This window comes from Cryptococcus depauperatus, chromosome 1 (genome assembly GCF_001720195.1).
Source record: "Cryptococcus depauperatus CBS 7841 chromosome 1, complete sequence".
In the NCBI taxonomy this organism is placed as follows: domain Eukaryota; kingdom Fungi; phylum Basidiomycota; class Tremellomycetes; order Tremellales; family Cryptococcaceae; genus Cryptococcus; species Cryptococcus depauperatus.
Window position 1 is genome coordinate 2,202,078 of NC_089468.1, and position 13,405 is coordinate 2,215,482.

Sequence of the window (13,405 nt, forward strand, 5' to 3'; positions counted from 1 at the left end):
AATTGATAAATAAACCACGTCTCAACCAAACATGTCCAAAGTGTCCCGATCTTAATGATCTTGTTTGGTTCAAGTTTAATTCTTCTTTTCAATGTAAATCTTTTTGTAAAGCCAAACAACTTGAAAACATGGCAGGAAATCAAAACAAGCCACGGCTGGCATCTCCTTCACTTGAATTACTGCTGGAAAGCTTGAGAGCCCACTTGCAGCCGACACCCATCAAGGCTCTTCTCCCATCTTGTCTCAATATCTTTGCTCATCTCTTGCTCTTTTCCCGTCAACTTGCGTCCGATGCGAGTGATGTGCTCGAAACTCAGAGAGAATGGGATAGATATGCTGAGCAAAAGGGCTCGAATAGAAAAGTCAACCGCGCGGAGAGCATGCTGGACGAAATGGAAAGGATGAGAATACAAAAGGTTGCTAATGCCAGCTCAAGAAGAGAGGAGATCATGGTTGGACTTTCCATCGAAATGCGAAAACATGTGAGCTCACCGTGATCTCTTGCAGATTTTTGCTCAGAGTAACGCGCATAGCATATTGCCCATCTTTTGGCGAATTTGAAAAGCGACCCTTTGATTATCCGGCCTACATTGGATCTGTACTTCCCTCCTAGACTAGAGACCATGGAAACAAGCAAAAACGCTGAGCTTTTCATAAGCTCCATGACCGAGAGAGAAGTGAGGCTACTCCATGAGGAGAGGCTTAGGTTGGAGGAATGGCAAGATGATGCGGAACAAATGTTCAAGTGAGGACTTTACTTTGGACTCTTTAGGAAGCCATTGATGGTTTGACAGAGCCAAGGAGCTGCCGCTTAGATATGAGGCTTACTTCTCAGACGGAATTAACAGCACCCAGCATGGAAACTGGCTCGGACGTTCAATGGTTGTTCTTGCCGAACACATCGTTCAAGATGCTCACGACGTACACGCGATAATAGCTAATGATGGGACTTGGGACAAGGATGATTGGTACATCAATACCAAGATCAGAGGGAATCGGGCTGACATTATGCTGAAAGAGATAGAGGAAAAGTCGAAAATAGTGAGTCTTGTGTTGCTCGTTCATGGTGTTGATGGTTTCAGTGTACTGTAAACAACTATCGGCTTTCTCTATCGCCATCAGGATATAAACGCTCCAAATCAAAACGTCCTCGACAACCTCTAGTTGGCTTACCAACTGCGTTGCGCGAATCCCTCTCTCCCGATCCGGTCCATGTCCGGAGCCTTCCTCGACTGGCCTTTACAAACGGCTCAAACAAACGGCTCAAAACAGGTGTTTACGTGAAAGAAGAAATGCAAGACACGCTGTTGGCGGAGGCTATCCAGAGGAAGAAACAGATGAAAACAAAGAGTATGGCAGAGGAAAGAATGTTGGAGCCTACGCCTCGTTTTCCGCAGCAGGAAAGTGAGAAGCAAGAGAAGAGTCTTGGTCTTGTGACATCCAGTCTGGAAGCTAGACCAGATCATATTTTGGATCTTTCGTCGAGAGCGTCACCTTATGAGCCACTCTTCCCCTCTTCGTCTAGGCTCCCAGACCACTTGCTCCTTGGACAAACACCTTCATCATCATCTCGCCTCTCCAAGCTACGCAAATTGACACAGGTGCGGCATTCATTGCCCATTATACCAGATTCCTCAATCGTGGATAAAGAAGAACAGGAAGCTTTGAAAGAATGGATAGATGATTTTAAAAAGGCATGAATTGCTTCATAAAATCATGCTTGAAGCTCTTACTGGTATACCGCAAGCCTCTTCCTCCTCCGCGCCGGCTACAATAGAGGTCAACAAAAGCTTGTGGTAGTCCTGCTTCTCGGTCAGACAAGATTTTACATGCCCAAGAGTGAAGTGAGGAATTTGCAGAAAGTAAAGGCCAGTCTTGCGCGAGGCGTATGATTCATTTGTGCATTCTGGAGGAGTGGATGCATGCAAGTTTGACAGATTGATATATTGGATGGCATTTGTATTGTAACATTTATTTGGTTTCGACGCCAGCTGCAGCGTTTCCCCCGGCAGCTTCCCACTTGCGCATAGAGTCGAGGACCTTTTCTGCTACTTGCGATGCTTCTGTGGCTTTGCCAAATGCGTCTACGAATTGACCCAAGGGGTCCATTAGGTAGAAAAATATACTGTAACAAGGATATAAATGAGGGAGCTTTTATTCAGAAAGAAAACTGACCTGTGATCAACGAGATAATCATCTGTAGCGGTGGCATCCGGTGGGGTGGAAAAGTAGACTCTATACTTTTTACAAGTGTTTTTTATCGCTTCATAATCCCCGATCAAACCAATCATCCTCGGGTGGAACTCTACGTCTTCTTCAGCTATATCCGAGGGATCGTAAACATGACAGACCTTGGACATATTTTTTCACTTGAGATAATGTATCCCTCGCAGGGTCGACAGTGATGAAGATGGGAGTCACAATCTCTTTTCCAGTGGCTTTATCAACCATTTCTACAGCCTCTCCCATTTTATCTAATTCCTCAGGACATATATCCGGACAATGCGTGAACCCAAAGTATACCAAACTCCACCTTCCTTTTAAATCCTGTTCTGTAAATACCTCGCCGTTATGTGTCGTCAGAGTAAACGGGCCGCCAATGAGGGGTTTTCCTACAGATTTTTCGGACATCTCTTGTCGCTTGCTTTCTAATACTTTAGCTTTTTCAGATTCAAAGTACATGTAGAGACCGACGCCAGTCAAAACAAAGATTCCGGCGGCTTTCCATGTAAACGGCTGTTTGCTGATGGTTAGAGAGAATGTATCTATCCAGAAAAAACTTACGCCAAACACAGTCTGTTCACGAGCTCTCAGTTGGCGCTTATCCAGTCCTGGTTCAGATACCTCTGCGTATCCTCTCTTCACCATCACCGGAGTGAACCTCGTCCTAGCAAGTAGAACTGCCAGTTTGGGGCTCAATAGATTATTTGTTGAAATCCTTGTTCTTTTTATTGTTTTGAGTGAATTCATGTTTGTTTTTGTCAATCCCAGGTTGAAATAAATATTAGAAAGCGAACACTTGACAAATGAGAAAACACTTGGAAATATATAATCACGTGACTTTTGTATTTGTTTTTGACATTTTACAAGCCATCTACAAATAATCTTTCTAAAAAAAATTCTTCCAAGTATACTTTAAAGGGTGATAATAAGTCAAAATGGACAGGCCAGTAAGAGCAGTTCCATCATTTGGAGGTTCTTGGGAAAAGATTAATCCTCCGCTAAGTCCATGGATGTAAGTTCAACCGCCAGCACTACCCTCCTGGCTCATATACCTATAGCATGAACGTTATCAACAAGATGGGTTTCACAAACATGACTCCTGTACAAGCTGCAACTATACCCAGAGCTATCAAGAATCAAGACTGTGTAGTTGAAGCTGTGACAGGCTCAGGCAAAACATTATCTTTTGTCGTTCCAGTGTTGGAGAGGTTATCCAGGAATGAAGAATCATTGCAAAAGGATCGAATTGCCGCTATTGTCATTGCTCCCACCCGGCAAGCCCCAACTTCTTGCTTTTTTTTAAATAGCTGACGCAATATATATAGAGAATTGGCCACTCAGATACACTCAGTGTTTAATCAATTTCTCTCATCCCTTATTCCCTCTTCAGACTTGGAAGAAGCTAGCCAACCCTTTGCATCATCTTCTCGGGCACCAAGCCCTGAATCGTTTGATTCTCTTCTGCCTCTCCCGATGCTCGTTACTTCGGGTACATCCGCACCCTATGAAACTTTTCAAACCACGCATCCGTCCATTCTGATTGGTACCCCCGGTCGATTGGCTTCAATCTTACTGAGCCCTCGAGGAATGTCTGTGATTGGAGTTTCAAACTTTGATATTCTGGTTTTAGACGAAGCCGATAGGTTATTGTCCAGCCCTGATCATCGTCGGGATATAGAACGTATAATGCGTCATCTGCCGAAACAAAGACGTACACACTTGTTCTCTGCCACAATGACAGATGCAGTTGAGGAGCTGATTGGGCTGGGGCTGCGAAATCCAGTGAGGATAGTAGTTAACTTGAAGGACAAAAAGAAAGAAGGAGAGGAAAGAGCAAATGAACGAAGGATACCCATGACGTGAGTGTTTACAACTGCTAGTGAGGAGAGTGTTAATGAGAAACAGTCTCAAAAACACATATATAGTATGCCGGCATGCCGAAAAAACCCTTCAACTCATAAGAACACTACAAGCAGAGTCAAGGAAGGAAGCAGCCAAATTCATTATATTTTTTTCAACTTGTGCTGCTGTTGACTACTTCTATCGTGTCCTTTCCCGGCTACCCATTTTATCGCATTTTCATCTTACTTCTTTACACGGTGATCTCCCGCCCAACGTTCGTACCAATGCTCTCTCAACTTTTATCGTCTATCCTTCGTCAAATCTCAATCCTTCGGTTTTGTTGTGTACTGATATCGCGGCAAGAGGTGTAGACTTTGCCAATATAGATGTAGTAATCCAATACGATGCTCCGACGGATCCAAAAACATTTTCTCACAGAGTTGGAAGGACAGCAAGGGCTGGTAGAGGGGGAAAGGCAATTATTTTACTAGGTAGTGGAAGAGAAGAAGATTACGTTGACTTTCTCGCCATTCGCAAAATCCCTCTAATTAAGCAGCCTTATTTGGATGAAAATCTTGAAGAGGTAGATATGCCCACTTCTATCGATCCCGGGGCTATCAATCTCATGGAGGATGTACGCAAGATACTTTTGACTGACCGCAAACTATCAGATAAAGGTTCAAAATCTTATGTTTCGGCATTTCGAGCGTATTCAAAGCATGAAGCATCCTTCATTTTTCGTGCGGGTAATCTTGACCATCATTCGCTCGCTATAGCTTATGGTCTCCTGCGTTTGCCAGCCATGCCTGAAATTAAAGATTGGAGAAAAAGGAGGGAAGAGGACAAGAAGAGGAATGAGAAGTTGAGAGAAGAAGGAAGTATGATTGAGGAGGGAGAGGAGGTTGCCTGGGAGGATGCTAACGTTGATGTCAGTTCTTTATTCAAATTGCAAAGCTTGTACTGATTTTGATTAGTGGGACAATTTTGCCTATTCGTCAAAACAACACGAGACGGCTCGTCTTGCAACTCTCGTGAAAAAGGCAGCGTCTCAACCATCCGAAGATCAGAAGAAGGAAGTAAGAGCGAAGAAGAAGATAAAAGCTGAGATGAGAGAAGCATGGTCAGAACAAAGAGACAAAAAGGTTCGAAAAGAGGAAAGACGCGAGAAAAAGGATAAGAAGAAACAGTATGAATGGGAACTTGCGCAAGCTGAAGCAGGAGAATTCCTAGGCGATTTGGAGAGAATAGCTAGGGCTAGATTAAGAGAGAGAAAAAGAGGACAGGATGGCCATAGCCACACCGAGGAGTTAGAAGAGTACAGAAATCTGAAGAAAGAAGTCAAAGTTGAGAGAGCCTCCAAAAAGGCAAAGAAGGCTGCAGGATGTGGCTTTGGAGGTGGAATGTTTGATGATCTGGAATAATGCTGATGTATCAAGTGTAATTAATAATTTTTGGACTTGCGTTACAGATGGCGTTTAAAACATATATGGCATCAAGAATCATAATCTCATACAAGTCATTACAACCTTTCCTCACGTCTCTATAATCAATATACTCGAATATCTATACCCATGGGTTATCTTCTGCATCCCAGTTCAAATGTCTAGGGGGTTCAATGGCGATGCTTGTCTCGATTTGTTCTACTACTTCTCCCAATCCATCAGCAGTTTCGCCTCTTTCGTCCGGATTATGAGCATAAACTCGTTGAATTTCCTCTATAGTCTGTTCATTCTGCTGTTCGTTAGGGAGTATTTTACGATAGACATGTGCGGGCGCTTTAGTTTGTGGCTCTCCCCTACGTCTCTCACGTTCTCTCGCAATTTCGACAGCCGCATGATCTTCTTTAACCAAATCCACGGCATCACTAGGCAATTTCTTCGTTTGTTGTTCTGGTCCATCCACGTCTCCTTCCTTACCATCGTCCCCAATCTCAAAGGGCGAAGTGGGCACAAACGGTGAAGGAAGAGGTGAAGGCGATATCTTTTTGTGAAGTTGTTTCTTCGTCCAGTGAAGGCGTTGGTCTGTTAACGTAGATGGAGAGTCATGGCTGGGATTGGACCATTCTTCAGAGCGTTCGTTCTCGCCATCATAAACCCGTTCGTTGCTTGTATGAAGGTCGTTTGAGGCTGAGCTATCACAGCGTGGTTCTGTCACACGGTCTGCCCAAGCACCGTATACCTTTGCCTTCCCCTTGGTTTTGCTTTTCTTTCCTCCACTCACTGAAACATCTCTAGCTAACCCGTTCCCTGCACTATGCCTGGTCCATCGTCCAGCCAAGATGCCTTCTTCAATCTCTCTCCTCTTGCGCTTGGCTTCTTCCTTGCTAACGTCCACATTTGGGAATCCTGCATACCCAATTCTTTTTGCCCGCTCATAAAGTGTATCTTCTTCTTCATCTGCCGAGTAAAAGTTTAAACTAGGTGCATCTGAATCTGAATCTGAAGAAAACCCCCCGGACAACGACTGTTCGTGAGAGTATGATGGCGATTCATGTAGTACACGGGATGCTTGTTGTGGTAAAAGTGGAGCGTATCCTTCACGCCAAGCAAGGCGTTCATCCACACGACGTTTCAGTGATGTAATGGGACCCGTTTGACCCTTCATCTTAGCTTCATCACCAGGTGTTGGTACCCAATACTTGGCCTTTCCCCCTTTTGCATAGCGCAATCCAGCTCTGATCCGTCTTTGTCTGCCCAGTCCATAATGTATTCCTCCCTCGGCCGGTTCGTATGCTTGGTAAGAAACTCCTCTGCCTTTGAATGTATCCTTCGTATCCTCCCACACGTCCTTGAAACCAAAAGCATCTCTGAAAGCATAAATAAAGGGCAATCTTGCGGCATAAACGAGATTGTTATCAGTGTAGTCACTAGCTTGAAATGCGTATTGGTGAGCGATAGCGAATATGGGCATTTCAAAGCAGATAAGTGAATCGACGATTGCAAGAGACATGTGCTCTGCGTCGGTATAAGGGCCGACTCGTCTAATTGCGCCTATGGCTACCAACAACGAGATACCTATGCTTTGCCAGAAGGAAAAGAATAGTATGCCTTTGACACAGAGAAATTTCGCTGCTCATTTGTTAGAAGCGTCTCATTATGTTTTCATATTCACGTACGGACGGGGCGAAACGGTTTAAGGTCCTTGTTCACTGCTACCCAAAACATGGCCAAACAACTACGTCAAGGTCAGCCAGATTACTTATTTTGATCAAGTCGTTTACTAGAGACTCAGACAGATACTGATGTTGTACACGATGCTGACATAGGTGTATCCGGAATCGGTTGCAAATCTACCTTCTTGATAGGTACCAGTAGCTTTCAATACGATTGTGGCAACTACAAGTAGAGGCTTTACCTGCACATACTCTGTTTTTTCTGTTATTAGTGTCCTTCTCCGCACAACTCGATGGACTAACGGAGGACACCCCTTTTGAGGTTCAATAGTACCCATGGATCACTAACGTCCATAGGACTGAGGAACAAATTGACAGGAAATGGGTGGGGTATGGGTTGGCGCCCATGTAGAGTGATGAGAAGAGAGCGTTCACCTCCAAGATAGGTAATGAGGAGCTGGAGAAAGGTATAAATGACAAAGGCCTAATGACAGTCAATTATGCAACAAAGCGAGCTGTGGATTCGTACTTCGTAGAGATCCCGGATAGCATCAATAAAGAACGCCGCCTCCAAAGAGAATATAGCTATTAGAGATGATATAGCATATAGAGGTACCCTATATCATTGTTAGTATGGATCAAAATGTCAACAATACCCACATAACCATGATCCTAACGACTGCTCTTTGAAGTGCTGGTTTACGATAGTTTTTAAGCTGCAAAGCGATGGACATGATTGATATACCAGTAGCGACAGCTGTGAATGCCCCACAGAGAGCAAGCAGCCATACTGGCAGATGGTTTCCAGCACCAGTCGATGGCACACCTTTGAGTATTGGAGAAGGCTCCGCTGGCAACGGACGATGCGACGTGGAAGGAAAGTTGGGAATGGACATGGTGAATGTTGCTGTTGTCCTCTTAAGCCACCAGTGCTAGTCAGCAATGGGGCGAAGAAGAAATCAAAAGATCAAGATGAATACAAAATACAACTTTAGCGGCGAATTGTTTTTCGTTTATATTTATATTTATGTTTTTTATTTTATTATTTTATTATTTTTATTTCTAGTCTTTGTTTTTATTTTCATTTTAAATCTAATCTTACATTTCTTTCTTTTCCAACTTTCTCTTCCTCTCGATGCATGCTCCAAGGCATCACTTCAAGGCTGGGCCACTCCAAAACCCAATAACAATACTCAACCCGTCAGACGAAGATGCACCTTCGCTCACCATTACAATGCTTGGAGCTGGGCAGGAAGTGGGAAGGTCTTGCTGTGTTATAGAGCATCGAGGAAAGAAAGTTGTTTGTGATGCTGGCCTCCATCCTGCATATCCCGGAATAGGTGCTCTCCCGTTTATTGACGAACTCGATTGGTCCACAGTTGATGCTATCTTGATAACACAGTGAGTTACAATGTCGTCGATATCTGCTCATACCATTTAGTTTCCATGTTGATCATGCTGCCGCTTTGCCATATATTATGGAGAAGGTTTGTTGAGCATACAATAGGGACAGAGCACTGAATCTACGATAGACAAATTTTAAAGATGGAAATGGCAAAGTATATATGACTCATGCTACAAAAGCCATCTATGGGCTTACCATGATGGACGCTGTCCGTTTAAAGTATGTGGCGTGTATCCTCAACTTTGCTGACATGGTATACAGCGATCAAAACGCCGATGCTTCGGGAAGACTGTATGACGAGACTGATGTCCAATCGTCCTGGCAATCGACTATTGCTGTCGACTACCATCAAGATATTGTAATCTCAGGAGGGCTTCGCTTTACCCCTTATCATGCTGGCCATGTTCTTGGCGCTTCCATGTTTCTCATCGAGATTGCCGGCCTCAAAGTTTTGTATACAGGCGATTACTCAAGGGAAGAAGACAGGCATCTAATGATTGCGGAGGTTCCACCCGTCAAGCCAGATGTGATGATTTGTGAAAGTACTTTTGGTGTTCACACTCTGCCAGATAGGAAAGAAAAGGAAGAGCAATTCTCAACTCTTGTTTCTAATATTGTCAAAAGGGGGGGACGGTGCCTGATGCCTATACCATCTTTTGGTAACGGTCAGGAATTGGCTCTTTTGCTCGACGAATACTGGAACGATTACCCCGAACTCCAGAATGTACCCATTTACTTTGCATCTATGCTATTCCAGCGAGGTATGCGGGTTTACAAAACATATGTTCACACGATGAATGCCAACATCAGATCTCGTTTTGCTCGTCGCGACAATCCCTTCGACTTCAAATTTGTCAAATGGTTAAAAGACCCACAAAAACTGAATGAGACAAAAGGGCCTTGTGTGGTCATGGCTTCTGCACAGTTTATGAGTTTTGGTCTCAGCAGAGATTTGCTGGAGCAATGGGCACCAGACCCTAAGAATGGCTGCATAATCACTGGGTACTCTATTGAGGGCACCATGGCTAGAGTAAGCTGCTCTATCTTGCTTCTTTCAAAATTTGACAAGCTCTAGACACTTTTGAGTGAACCGGATCACATTGAATCACTCAAAACAGGAGCCAATATACCCCGCCGACTGACAGTGAAAGAAATCTCCTTTGGCGCTCATGTCGATTATGCCCAAAACTCCAAATTCATTCAAGAAATTGGTGCCCAACACATTGTGCTTGTTCATGGAGAATCGTCTCAAATGTACAGATTACGAGCGGCTCTGAGGGATACATATGCTAGTAAAGGGCAGGAAATTAATATTCATACGCCGAGGAATTGTGAACCTTTGACTTTAACATTTCGACAGGAACGCTTAGTTAAGGTATTTATCACTTTTCCATGTATTTGACATCGCTAATCCATCAAACAGGCTATAGGCACCTTAGCTGAAGCTCGCCCCGCACACGGTGCTGCTCTTAAAGGCCTCCTTGTCTCCAAAGACTTTTCTTACACTCTTCTCGACCCTAGAGATCTCAAAGATTTCACAGGTCTTTCGACGAGTGAGGTTATACAAAAGCAGAGTTTGTCAATAGGAGTTGATTGGAGTGTCGTGAGATGGTTTCTGGAAGGAATGTATGGCGAGGTCGAGGAGGGAGTTGATGAAGAGAACAGACCATTTTTTACCGCAAGTCTTGTTTTTATTCTGTCATAAATCTTCAAGCCTCAGGATCTGATGATGAGAGTAGATCATGGACGGCGTTAGGGTCGCCAAGGTTTCAGAAACGATTTTAGAGATGAGGTGGTCGTCAACATCAAGTAATGATATGATCGCTGATTCCGCTTTGGCATTATTGTTGAGTATCGATGGCAGTCCAGCTACTGTTAAACGTTAGTCTCTTTTCTATTTCTTTTACAATGACCAACGCACTGACGAGACCATAACAGTCACTGCTCAACGTCATCAACATTCTTGTAATCATTCTCATTCTTCGCATGACGAAGCACCTATGAAATTTCCAACAAGCCCCGAATTTGAACGATTACGAATGTTTCTCGAAGCTCATTTCGGCGAAGTCTCTGGGCCTTTCACAACAGTTCCAGTAGGCGGAGAAGACCAATTAATGACAATGGAAGTTACAGTTGATAGCCTATCAGCAAAGATTGACTTGTATACGATGGTTAGTTTGTCCCTTATATTTTTGTCAATCAAAAAGCTTTGATGTTAAACAAAAAACAGAAAGTAGAGTCTTCTTCCGCAGACCTGCAGACAAGGGTGGAAAACGTTTTAGAAATGGCCTTGACTACCGTTAAGCCGCTATCACGAGCTTTTATAGGGAATGGGCTGGACCTTGGTCTCGATGAAGGCAAGCAAGACATATAATCGGAAACTGAAGGAGAATAGAAGGATGGATCGGATATTGAAAAAGGTGGCCATGAATCAAAAGTTGACATTGAAGACTAGGAGCAAGAGATTAAGATGAAAGTCAGAGAGGACAAGCGGAAGACGAATGTGGTAGTTTAACAGACGAAAGCTAATAAAGGGCATCCTTATACGTCAAAGCCATAAGCCTTGTAATGCATGTAACGTAGCGCCATCACACTTGTCCAAGTCGGCTCATGACGCCCAGTGGGCAATGCTGGACGCTCCACCTGTGTTGACAACGCCGAACCAGAAGACGGGTTCGGAGACAGGCTTAGTGAGACTAGTGAGACTAGTGAGTCTGAGGCTGCTCTCGTTGCTGCCATTCCTTGTTTCTCAACTGGAAAGTAAAAGATCAAGTTTGAGATGTAGATTGGACACTGCAATGACAATAGACAGAAGAGTGAGTTACGTAACAATATTGCCACGTCATGCTGATCCATCCTTGCCATGTCCAAATTTCTATCCTCTTTTCTCTTTTCTTTTCTTTTCTTTTTTTCTTGAACAATTTACGGAGTAAGCAGCATAACTCAGTAAGACGAGTCCACCACTGACAGCACCTACAGGACACAAAAGTTCGACTCCCTGCCTTACTCCCGATGGAGGGTTTCGCGTTCCCGTCTCCAATAGTAATCAGAAGGGGGTACTCTTCTGGGACCCTCTGTGTCCTTCCGAGTGATAAACAAACTGGAGGACGTCTTCTCGACTCTGTCCTTGTCCAGGAGTAAGCGCCTGGCTGCGAAGCATGTGGTGCGATGACTTTTGGTGAGGCTATGAGGAAGACGTCTGGAGGACCGACATTCTATTGCTTTGCATGCCGTTTCTGTCATACAATGATAACTACAGCGACACCAATGTAAAACCTGCTAGGACTATGACAAAGTACTAAGCTCGATGAAAAATTCAAGACGAAGTTGGCAGTTGGGCTCTTCTTTTTGCTCATCCATAGGCTGCTTGTCTTGCTTCACAGTACAACCCACTGCATATCATTAAGATACGGGAGCAAGGCAAATTATTTAACTGGAACATTCGTCGCAATGAGATGTCAAAGTAGAGATTTCTTACTCTAGGTTCGAAATGTTTTGTTTCACCTGAACATTGGGGCAATCAGATTTTCATTGAGAAGCTCTACGCAAGTGTCCATAAATCTTAACAATCTACATCGTCTCAACAGATCAGACTGCTCATCACTATGCACAGAGTCATCTAAGGATTTATAGATTGCAAGCCGAGGAGGCAAAGAAAAGCGTGAAAGGAAGAATGTTAGACATGGTCAGAGATTACCAGGACTTGGAAACAAATTTATCGTAAAAAACTGGATTCTTGATGAGCGACAGCGATATACGCCATAAAATCAAAGCCGAGCAAAATATACTGACGAGGGACTTGCAGTATCTGAAAGCATAAACAAAGATCCATTGGGAACTAACGAAGCAACAAAGTCGAGAAAAGTCAAGCACTTTTCAAATTTTTGCATGACGTCAAACATCAACAGACATTGTTCACATAATTTCATGTACACGCCCTTTCAATCAACTTCGCCCACTGCTTGTGCTAGAGCAAAACCGAAATCCATAGGACGAATTGGTAGGTTTTCTCTCCATGTCTAATGAAAGTACTCGCCATGAGGTTGCTTGTTAAGCAGACGAGCACCCTTCAGTGGAGGGAGATGTTGTCGTTGTGAAAAGCCTAAAATTATGATGTGCCGAATGTTCTCGATCCAAAAAGAATATACGAGATGCATGATTGCAACAGTCGCTCATGAGCCCTAAAAACTTTGCAGGTCAGCCATGCTCTTTCAAATGATACCGATATATCAAGTATTAAGAAGCAAGTTTTCAGATACCGTTGTAGAAAGGGGTACGCGCATTCTCCGAAGAGTCGCATAGTGTGAATACGATTAAAAGGTTGTATCATCATAGACGAGAAGACAGGATAATTGAAACTGGAATGGGAACTTACCTAATTAACACATATTAAAATGATCCAGATTTGTGCCAAAAGGCTCTCAAGCCAACATCAAACCATTCAGCTCGTTCTGCCTTCCAGCAACCTCATTCATCCCGCCAAAACGGCAAGACAAAGCACCAACCTGCTCAGCCATCTCAACTCAAAACGAGTTGGACAAGGCCGCTCAAGCCAGCATCAAGGCAACACTCTTCCACGGGTTGACTCATACGACGACCAATCACACAGCCTTGTAGAGCTGGCGGAGGATCCGTTAACCCTTATGCTCCAGTCCAATTTCAACGAAATAAGAAAGAAGGAAGGGGGATGATTCTCCTGGTCGCGGATCTAAGAACCGCGGGTGAAAGAAAAAGTGAGGTGGAAATGTTTGTTGAGAGAAGAAAGAAGCGAAAGAGGATGCGGTTGCATGTCGAATAGATGAATGTAGAGATGTAAAGAAAGA

At 43.8% G+C, this 13,405-nt stretch overlaps 5 protein-coding genes across 5 annotated transcripts; 3 read left to right on the plus strand and 2 right to left on the minus strand.

Annotated features, from left to right (window-relative positions):
* Nucleotides 1-128: 128 nt before the first annotated feature.
* L203_100854 (uncharacterized protein) lies at nt 129-1,700 on the plus strand (the record flags this gene model as incomplete). The annotated part of the gene is made up of 4 exons (XM_066210307.1): nt 129-482; nt 534-745; nt 795-921; nt 1,083-1,700. The coding sequence occupies 4 exons, from the start codon at nt 129-131 to the stop codon at nt 1,698-1,700; spliced, it is 1,311 nt and encodes a 436-aa protein (XP_066066404.1).
* Nucleotides 1,701-1,971: 271 nt separating this feature from the next.
* On the minus strand, nt 1,972-2,868 carry L203_100855 (uncharacterized protein; the record flags this gene model as incomplete). Its single annotated transcript, XM_066210308.1, has 4 exons — nt 1,972-2,125; nt 2,176-2,305; nt 2,352-2,736; nt 2,785-2,868. 4 exons carry the CDS (start codon nt 2,866-2,868, stop codon nt 1,972-1,974), a joined length of 753 nt encoding a protein of 250 aa, XP_066066405.1.
* A 290-nt stretch (nt 2,869-3,158) lies between these two features.
* L203_100856 (uncharacterized protein) lies at nt 3,159-5,486 on the plus strand (the record flags this gene model as incomplete). Its single annotated transcript, XM_066210309.1, has 5 exons — nt 3,159-3,235; nt 3,282-3,497; nt 3,549-4,082; nt 4,129-4,993; nt 5,040-5,486. The coding sequence occupies 5 exons, from the start codon at nt 3,159-3,161 to the stop codon at nt 5,484-5,486; spliced, it is 2,139 nt and encodes a 712-aa protein (XP_066066406.1).
* Nucleotides 5,487-5,628: 142 nt separating this feature from the next.
* L203_100857 (uncharacterized protein) lies at nt 5,629-8,073 on the minus strand (the record flags this gene model as incomplete). Its single annotated transcript, XM_066210310.1, has 6 exons — nt 5,629-7,133; nt 7,181-7,239; nt 7,286-7,430; nt 7,481-7,661; nt 7,707-7,794; nt 7,838-8,073. 6 exons carry the CDS (start codon nt 8,071-8,073, stop codon nt 5,629-5,631), a joined length of 2,214 nt encoding a protein of 737 aa, XP_066066407.1.
* Nucleotides 8,074-8,312: 239 nt separating this feature from the next.
* On the plus strand, nt 8,313-10,956 carry L203_100858 (endoribonuclease YSH1; the record flags this gene model as incomplete). The annotated part of the gene is made up of 9 exons (XM_066210311.1): nt 8,313-8,440; nt 8,619-8,664; nt 8,710-8,801; nt 8,844-9,612; nt 9,658-9,957; nt 10,006-10,260; nt 10,322-10,463; nt 10,521-10,753; nt 10,813-10,956. The coding sequence occupies 9 exons, from the start codon at nt 8,313-8,315 to the stop codon at nt 10,954-10,956; spliced, it is 2,109 nt and encodes a 702-aa protein (XP_066066408.1).
* Between the last annotated feature and the right edge of the window lie 2,449 nt (nt 10,957-13,405).